We start from the raw sequence: 9,542 nt of genomic DNA on the forward strand, positions 1-9,542 counted from the left end.
ACACACACACACATAGTTAGTGCCGTTGAGTCAGTTATGACTCATAGTGACCCTGTAGAGCAGGGGTGTTGCTGTTGTTGTTAATTACTGGTGAGTTGGTTCTGACCCATCGTGACCCTCTATATGGTTTCTAAAGAGCAACTGGTGAGTTGAACCACCGACCTTGTAGTTCAGATGGCTTTGCAGTCTGGTGCATTAACTTACAGCGCCACACCAGGAATAGCAGGGGTGGGAAACCTTTTTTCTGCCAAAATTTTTAGCATCATTCGCGGGCCATGCAAAATGATCAACTTAAAAATCAGCCTGCTATTTTTAGTCGAACACTTGATTAACTCACCCGAATGTGATGCTGGATCTGCAGTTGCCTTGGCATGGCCAGACCAAACAATTTCTCCACACGGTCAATGGGCCGGATGTTCCCCAGCCCTCATTTCCAGCCTTGGGAACCCTGTACAAAGTTCCTGGGGGTCAGAATTGACTCAGTGTCCGGGAGTTTTACGTTTAACATAAAATGTGAGAGTAGCTATTATTATTGTTAGCTACAAGTTGGGGTTAGTCAGGGCTTCCTTTTTAGTTTCCCTGACTCCTTGTCTGTAGGGGAGGGATAAGGTCTTGGCTTGTATTCCTTCCGAGAGCCCCAGGTTAATTTTAATCTAATCACTGTTAATGCAAAAACTGAATTGCAGAATGAAATGTTCTATAGCATTTGGGCTAGGTTCTAAAGATCCTCAGTGCCAAATCCCCATTGTTCAGATGAAGAAACCGAGGCCCACAAACCAGGGAGATGTGATGGGGCACACACGACTCTGAGTGAGCCATTCCAGGATTTCTGTTCCCTACAAGTCCCAAGTTTGCCACCCAGTCTCCTGTCACCCCTGTCTCTTTCTTGGGATTGCTTATGACCTCCCTTCCCACACCCCCAACAAATAACTCACTGTTGGCTTCTTTATCTCACTTTCAGAAAAAGTTAGAAAACCTCAAGAGCTTAGACCTTTTCAATTGTGAGGTAACCAACCTGAATGATTACCGAGAAAACGTCTTCAAGCTCCTCCCGCAACTCTCATATCTCGATGGCTATGACCAGGACGACAAGGAGGCTCCTGACTCGGATGCGGAGGGCTACGTGGAGGGTCTGGATGATGATGAGGACGATGATGATGGTGTGTTGGGGGGACTGTGGACGGGGGTCGGCTGTTTTTCTTTGTTTCTTGTTGCTCCAAAGAAACCTTGGAGTCGTCTTCGACTGCAGAGAAATTTTGTAATGAACCATCTCTCTGAAGTTATTCTCGCTTTAATTTTTCCCTTTCTCAAAACTGCCCAGGGAATGAGTTTGACGTGGTCTCTCAGTATGACCCCAGGGATCCTGGAATTGAAGGTGGCTGCAGGCAGGCCCTCAGGGAGGAGCCAGGTGTTCCCGTCACACTACAGGCAGCTTCCCTCCCTGCATGTCTTCATGACCAGGGTCAAGCTGAGAATTGAGACACTTGCCCAATTACAGGCATCCCCCAGTATCTGAAAGTAGAGTGTCTCTGAAACCTGTGTAACCCAAAATGGCACAAAGCAATTGCTGTTTATTTACATGGGGAAACATTTTGAGTGTTCCCAGCCCCCCAAAAGTCACCTACCAGCATCTGAAGCAGCACTAGCGTGGTAGAAGCAGGACTGAGGTGGTAAGCACACAGCCTATATAAAGTAGAAAGAAGGTGTGTTCAGTGTCGTTCACGACTCACACTGTCCTGGTCACATGCGGTCTAACAAATGTGCTTTTCACCTTTTTTTTGTAAAAGGGAAAATTCCTCTTTGAGTTTCTTTTGGTTAGCGAAAGCAAGCCTTGACACATGGCTCTGCTTTTCCTTGTTAAGTTGGAAGTATTTTGCAAGATAATTCAGATACCCCTTTACCAGGGATCTTGTGATGTGGCCGAAAGGGCATGGGGATCCCGAGACCTGGTTGTTAGACCTGGCCCTCCCACTAATGTGATGTGAGGCCTTAAGCAAGTCACTTCTCTATGCCTCAAGTTCCCCATCTTTATCAAGACGTTCTTTCTAAATGAGTTGACTTCTTGGCTCAGGCCCTCTAACTTGTTCCTCTGTTGACTCAACTTCCACAAGGAAGCCTTTACTTTTGCTAAATTGCCAGGAGGGCGAAAGTTTCCTGGCTGTCTCTTAGCCGTTTTTATTATCACATACATCGGCACTGTGTTCATGAGCGCTAAGAGTTTGACATTGGTGGATATGGGAGGGTCATGGGCTTCCTGAAGACTCTGCCCCCTTCTGCCCGTCCCACCAGCTGGGGACCTGTGCTGGTGTAAGGGGGCTGCCAGCTCACCACCAGATGTTCTTTCCTCACAGAGGAAGAATATGATGAAGATGCTCAGATAGTAGAGGATGACGAGGATGAGGATGAGGAGGAAGAAGGTGAAGAAGAGGATGTGAGTGGAGAGGAGGAGGTAAGGAGCCTGGACTGGACTGGACGGGGCTTACTCTCACCTTGAGTCCTCCCCCTGGTATGGTGCGTGAGACGCTCACACTAGGAACTCAGCCCAAGAGCTCTGGTTGAGGATTTCTCCTTTCTTGTGGCCAGGGAAAAAGTCTCTGGTCTTAGGCAAGCTTTGGGGGGAGGTTGGGTTAGGAGTAGGGGATAGAGGATTCTGAAGGCAGGTAAAAAAGGCAACTCACCTGCCCAGGTAAGCCTGGCCCTCGTTTCTATGTGAAATTCCCATTCTCTGCCCGTTTGCATATATGCAGTTCGTGGATTTTCACTGAGCATTGCTGTGAACTGGTAGCCGATAGGGAACCCTGCTACATCCCAAATCAGAGTGACAAGGGTCGCCTGTGAACAACGGCAGTCATGCCTCAGGAGTGGCCAGTTCCCAGTTATTTAATGAGGCCCTGAGATGTCAGCCCGGGTTAATACAAGGGGGCTTCAGAGGATTTGTGGGAAAATTCCATTAGCTTTTCATTCCATTTTTCCATAAACTTGTTGAAGCCGCTCCCCAGTAAGTGCAGAGGTTACGGGCACAGTCTTGGTGGGGCTGAATCCCAGCTCTACCACTTGCTAGCTGTGTGTCATTGGGCAAGTTACTTGACCTTTCTGAGCCTGTTTCTTCACCAGTCTGGTGGTTATCCTATTTCACTGGGATTTTAATAGGGCAAAATAAAATGTAATTAAAATAGGACTGGTTGGCAGAGGCTGAGTGTTAAACCATTTATGAGCTTAGTCTGTCTCACCTTTCCCAAGGTGGCGTTTTATATTTTGATTTCTGACTCTGTATCTATCAGTCGTTTTCCATGACTTTTTCAGAATTCTAAATCTGCTTTTGCTAATGGCCAGTTAGACCTAGAGAGATTTAAAATGACAACAACACGCCTGTCTTTCCCCTTCCAGAGGCCCCTGCCTTCTTCCTCAGTTTCCTGTCTCTCTCAATTGAGATCGCAGACATCCGCCTGCGTCAAGACTCCCCTGGCTTGGGTCACCCAGCCGCCTCACCTGGGAAGAGCACATCTATGCAAATAGGGAATCAGATGATGGGCTTGAGTCTGTGTCTGGTTTTGGGCTGGGTATTTTTCCCTTCTGTCTAAGCTGCTGTGCTCCCCTTTAAAGACTAATGTGAGTGTTGTAGAAAGAAAGACCGTGAAAGACAAGTCCTCCTAGGTGGGGACAGGGCAGCCTGTGGTGTTGGTGACTGGATTTCTCATCTTGCCCTTCCTGTCACCAGATGCAGTGTGCAGCAGGGCCTTTTCTGTAGTAATCTCATTGACTACCTGCCGATTTCCAGCTTCCCGTAAAAGAAAGTTTATACACAAAAACAGAGCCTTAGCAAGAAGGCTGATAAAGGGAACTGTTTGACATTATAAAAGAATACTTCCCTAGGCAAAGAAGTTCATCACCAAGTTCTTCTTTAGCAGTATACTGCGCCTGGTGCCTTCGGAACATTGTCCAATATCCAGAAATTCAACAAGCACAAACATTCAGGAGCAGGATAAAACACACCGGTGCTGCATTGCTGAATCTCAAGAGTGTTAGGAATGCTTTCCATCATTGTAGGTTAGCTGTGGTGCCTCTGGACAAAGGCCTGACGATTTACTTCCAAAAAAATTCCCCACTGAAAGTTTATGGAACACAGTTCTACTCTGACACACATCAGGTCGCCCCGAGTCGAAATATCCTCAATGGTACTGCCTTTCCCTCTCCTCTCCATCTCCAGGTGACCAAGTCTGCAGGATGGTGTGGGCATTGGGTAGGGTAGGGTTAGATTTGATCTCTGATTCTGGATTTGCTGCAAGTGGAGTTTTACCTTGAAGTCAGGACTAAATTAAGGGCAGATGGGCAGATGGCCTTTGTTACAGGGGCTAAGCTGCCATTGTTAGAGAGGCTTGAGGTGATGGAAGAATTCTTACTCTGAGAGCACCATCTTCAGCCCCCTAACAGCATTTGCAGATACAGTATATGATGTGATTGCTTTCTGTGGAAAGGGATTCAAAGCTTTCTGCAGATTCTCAAAAGAGGCTCCTGATCCAAAGTAAACTTAAGAACCTCTGTTTTGCATTTGTCCTGAGATGACTGGTCCTTGATTTAGGGCTTCAGGAGACTAGGCTGGAACCCCAACGTATGGAGAATATTTCTTATGTTCTAATGTCTGTCTTCTCTCCTAGGAGGATGAAGAAGGTTACAATGACGGAGAAATAGATGACGAGGAAGATGAAGAAGATCTTGGTGGTAGGGAGGCATTCTTCTCGTTGGGAGCAGGTTGACCCCTTCAGTTGGCATGCGGTTGTCCAGGCCCTGAGAGCCCGGGCAGCGGATGGAGTACTCCCTCCCCCTATAGCTCTCTGCCAGGGATGACAGGCCTCTGGTTACCAAGCTCCCTAGATGTGTGACCCCTGGGTGCTCTGTGGGTGGGTTAAGATAAGGGGACGCAGGACCCGTGCTTAACCTAAATACTTTTTCTTACTCTTCCAGAAGAAGAAAAGGGTCAGAAGCGAAAACGAGAACCCGAAGATGAGGGCGAAGATGATGACTAAGCGGAATCACCTATTTTGAAAAATTCCTATCGTGATTTGACTGTTTTTACCCGTGCCCCCTCCCCCAAATCCTGACCCCCGAAACTTATTTTTTTCTGATTGTAACGTTGCTGTGGGAACGAGAGGGGAAAAGTGTACTGGGGGTTGCGGAGGGAGGGAGGGCGGGAGAGGGTGGAATAAAATACTATTTTTACTGCCACTCTTTATTTTCCCCCCCTACTTTTTCTTTGTGTCTGGTTCTGCCCCTGTAAATGCAATAGCTGAGTACAAGCTGAGTGAGCATTTGTTCCTTACTCAAAGAGGATGGTTTGGAAGGTCTTTTAATAAGTCCTGGTATTTCTCAAATCTCTCGCTGGTCAGAAGCCTGAAGCTGGCCTCAGTGGGTTACTAATCAGAACCCATGAGAAGGCTGAGCACCAACCGAGTCTAAGTCTTGTTCTGTGTCACGCAACTTCCACATTTCTTGGGCCTGCTAGAGGCACTGGACGCCTAGGTTTGTAAATAGCAACCAAAAGGCGTATTTTGGCACTGGTTTGGGGATATTCCCCGTTTCTCCTCCTCCTCCTCCCCCTTCTCAGATGGTGGTGGGCTTTGTTCTATGAAGACTGATGTTTTCAGCCAGAGAGCTGACAACAGTAGGCTTTATGGGTTAAATTAAAGTACAGTGAATTTGATCATTACAATTGGAGAAGATGCAAACCCTCAAACTTCAACCTCTTTATAGAAGGAAACACACACACAACAAATGAAAGTCTCCAATCTTGGTCTGTAACATGTAAGAACACTATGTTTTACAAAATGACAAAGAATTCTTCCACATGTACTTCTGTGCTTAAAACACTTTGACAGACCTAAGTGCGGGAGTCATTGCTGCATGTCGGCTGGGTTTATTTTTACTCACACCCGAGCACGGAAAAACTAATGCAAAATTGTATTTTCTTACCTAGTGAAAATCTGAAATGACTGCAAATTCCTAGTGAGTGTACAGGTTGGCTTTCATGTCCCTCCTCTGGATTGCTTTAGAAGTGACGTGTGACTTCCTAGCCTGTTTCATCTGTATAAAGATCATCTGCACCAGTTCTCCACCCCTCAGAAGAGCCAAACTTTGAGTTTTATGTCTGTTTGTCATTGATAAATTTCAATAAATCTTTTTATACAATTTTTTTGGGAATGACTTCTTTGAGTCCAACAATTCCATGATTTTCAAAGCTGCATTCAGATAGCCTGCTAGGTAATTGGGGGTAATAGGGTTTGGGGGGGTTGGAAACAGTAGGCTTCAGTTTTGTTACCAGAAATAAAGCATGCAACCTGACTCTAAATTAGGAACTCCATGGAGTCCAGGTGTGGCGCTGTGGGCTAAGGTGTCAAACTGCAAGGTCGGTGGTTCAAGCTCACCAGCTGCTCCTTAGAAACCCTATACAGGGTCGCTAAGGGTCAGAATCGACTCTGGCACTTAACAACATGGTATGCTATTGACCTTAAAAAGGTTGCGTAAAATTTGTTAAGAGCTGTTCAGTCCTTTTTGATTCATAGCCAGTCTATATAGGGTTTCTGAGGACTGGCTGGTGGGTTTGAACTGACCATCTTGCAGTTTTTACGGACTTTGTGGTCCAGTGTTTTTTCCTACAACCAGAAAAAAACACCAAAACAGTCACCAAAAAGTTGTAGCTTGGGCCAACCTTGAACTTTATTTTGAATGTCCCATTTTGTTTTTCAGACTGATAAAAGAATGTATGCTTGAAAACCTCAGAAATTCATAAAACAATTTCACAAATAGATTCATTTGTACGTAATGTCTTGGTCCTTGGTTACTTAACAGATTGAGATTTCTTTCTAAATAGTCTTCAGAAACAATTATGTGAACTTATTAAATGCTGTCGAGTCATTTCTGACCCTGCATAGGGTTTCCAAGAAGCAGTTGGGTTTGAAGTATTGACTGCAATTAGCAGTCAGTTAAAGGAGCTCTGGTAGCGTAGTGGTTACGAATCGGGCTGCGAACCTTAAGGTCAGTGGTTCGAAATTACCAGCCGCTCCGCGGGAGAAAGATGAAGCTTTCTACTCCCGTAAAGATTTACACCCTCGGAAACCCTGTACAGGGTCGCTATGGGTCGGAACCGACTCGACGGCACTTAACAACAACAACAGCAGTCAGTTAACTGACTACATAATTGTTAAAGGCCGTTGAGTTGGTTCTGACCCATAACAACCCTGTATAGGGTTCTCAAAGAGTGGCTGGTGAGCTTGAACCACTGACCTTGTGATTTAAATCGACTTGCCAGTGCATTAACCCACAGCATCACACCAGGACTTCAAAATAGTTGATGTATATTCTGGTTTGCTTAATTCTAACCAAATGGTTGGGATGCTGGTGGTGCTGTAGATTAAGCATGTACTAATAACCTTAAGGTTGGTAGTTTAAACCACCATCCACTCAAGAAAAATCAGGCTTTTTGCTTCCAGAAACATTTACAGCCTCAAATGTCCGAACCAACTTGACTGCACTGAACAGTCAAATGGTCAGGTGTTTCGGTTGTTCCTATCTTACCAGTACGGTGAGTTCCCTGCAGTAGCGCTCTTGGATAAGTACTGGACTGCTAGCCACAAGGTCAGCCGATCAAACTCACCAGCTGCTCCTCCGAAATCCTACATACAGGGTGACTAGGAGTGGGAACAATCGGACAGTGCTTCACTGTTAACTACAGTGAACGTTCTGCTATAGAAGTGATTGCTGATTGCTCATACTTTGGGTTTCATAGTACAAACTCTTAGAAGCAGTCTTGGACCAAAGATGAAATTGGTTTTGTCCTCCTTGCTTTATAATTGTTAAGTGTCGAATCGGTTCTGGCCCATAGCAACCCTGTATAGGGCTTCTGAGGAGCAACTGGTGAGCTTGAACCGGTGACCTTGTAGTTCAAAGCGACTTTGCAGTGCAGCACATTAGCCCACAGCACCAATCACACCAGTACTCCTCAGTGAATAAATGGCAGGATAAGATTCAATGCATATCAAATAGAAGGATGTCAGTAGTGGAAAAAACTGCAAGCCCTGGTGTGGCACTGTGGGTTAATGTGCTGGGCTTCTAGGTCAGCAGTTCAAGCTCACCAGCCGCTTATTGGAAACCCATACAGGATCACTATGAGTTGGAACCAACTCCACGGCAATTAGTGATAAAAGAATGGTTTAGTTCTGACTCCGCAACCCACTATAGGGTTTCTAAGAGTGACTGGTGGGTTTGAGCCACCAACCTTGTGGCTCTGCTAGCTAGTTCAGTGGTGAAATGTTGAAAGCAAATGAATATTCATAGTTGTTAAGTGCTGCCCTGGAGTCTATCCAGACTCAGCGATCCTCTAGGGTTTCTGAGACAATTTTAAAGGAACAGAAAGCCTCATCTTTGTCCTGCAGAGTGGCTGGTGAGCTCGAACCACTGACCTTGTGGTTTGTAGTCCAGTGCTTATCCTATAGAACCACTGATCTCCTGTATTCTTAATAAGCACTATGAAAATATCTCAAAAAATATGCACAGGAGGGAGATGGGAGCCAAAATTGCTTACTAGAATTCAATAAAACAAGGAAAGAGACCTGTATGGTGCTGTAGGATAAGCACTTTCCCAAGGTCAGTTTGATCTGACTCGATGGTACTTAACAACAATAAAGTACAGACTAGGCTTAAAACAAAGAATGGCAGAAGTCCCTTAGTAATTACAGTGAATATCAATGAAATACTTCAGTCCAAAGGGAAAGTAGACCAAAGGTTTATAAAGGTTCTGAGGACTTAGGTCAGTTTACTGTGGGATTTTATACATACACACATATACAGCATCAAAACCCACAGTTGGCCAGGGGTTTGTACTCCCGGTAGCATGCGTGAAGAGAGACCCAGCCTTCCTAGGCAACACTCATCTTTGTGGTTGACATCTGGCTTTGTGTGTGTGAGGTGAGGAGGTGATGAAGCAGGTACTGTAGTACTGGGACTGTGGAGATGAATTAGGTAAGTCTGAAATGGAAAGAAACACGAAGCTGGTCTCCATGACCCTCCAAAGGAATTTTAGCAACCTATTGACTTAAGGGCATAATGAATGAGGGAGGAAAGCTCTATTTTGTACAAATCATATTAGATAGTTAGCAACCCTCGAGGACAGTCTTGTGCCCATTGTACAGATGAAAATGGTTGGGTCACTTGGAAGCTCAGCTAGGGTGAAGCTCAGGACTTGGGGGTGGGGGTTATTTCTGTTGTATAGAGCTGATGAACAGCAAGGGGAGAAGAAACTCAACCAGAGAGAGAGAGAGAATGAGTAAAGTAAGAGGTAGTCTTTACAGAGCTACATGCAGCCTCATTCATCAGCTAGAATTCTCACAGCCACTGGATATAGATAGATACCATTACTGTCCTTACACACTGGATCCCAGACTGATTCCATACATTTAGAAGAGCAACACCAAGGTTCAAACCCCATGTGTCTGATCCCAGCTCCTCCCTCCAACTCTAAACTAGAGTCCCTCCAGGCTCTCTGGATCTTC

The 9,542-nt window shown here is 45.5% G+C and overlaps 1 protein-coding gene across 1 annotated transcript in view; it reads left to right on the plus strand.

The window, feature by feature from the left end:
* The window catches only part of ANP32A (acidic (leucine-rich) nuclear phosphoprotein 32 family, member A), a 41,179-nt gene extending 35,949 nt beyond the window's left edge, over window positions 1–5,230 (plus strand). The window contains exons 4-7 of the mRNA XM_006866552.1: window positions 962–1,160; window positions 2,352–2,449; window positions 4,656–4,719; window positions 4,963–5,230. Coding sequence (XP_006866614.1) covers window positions 962–1,160; window positions 2,352–2,449; window positions 4,656–4,719; window positions 4,963–5,024 — 423 coding nt within the window. The 3' untranslated portion in view covers window positions 5,025–5,230. The remainder of the gene's footprint in view (window positions 1–961; window positions 1,161–2,351; window positions 2,450–4,655; window positions 4,720–4,962) is intronic.
* The last annotated feature ends 4,312 nt before the right edge of the window (window positions 5,231–9,542 follow it).

This window comes from Chrysochloris asiatica, unplaced genomic scaffold (assembly GCF_000296735.1).
Source record: "Chrysochloris asiatica unplaced genomic scaffold, ChrAsi1.0 scaffold00092, whole genome shotgun sequence".
Taxonomy (NCBI): domain Eukaryota; kingdom Metazoa; phylum Chordata; class Mammalia; order Afrosoricida; family Chrysochloridae; genus Chrysochloris; species Chrysochloris asiatica.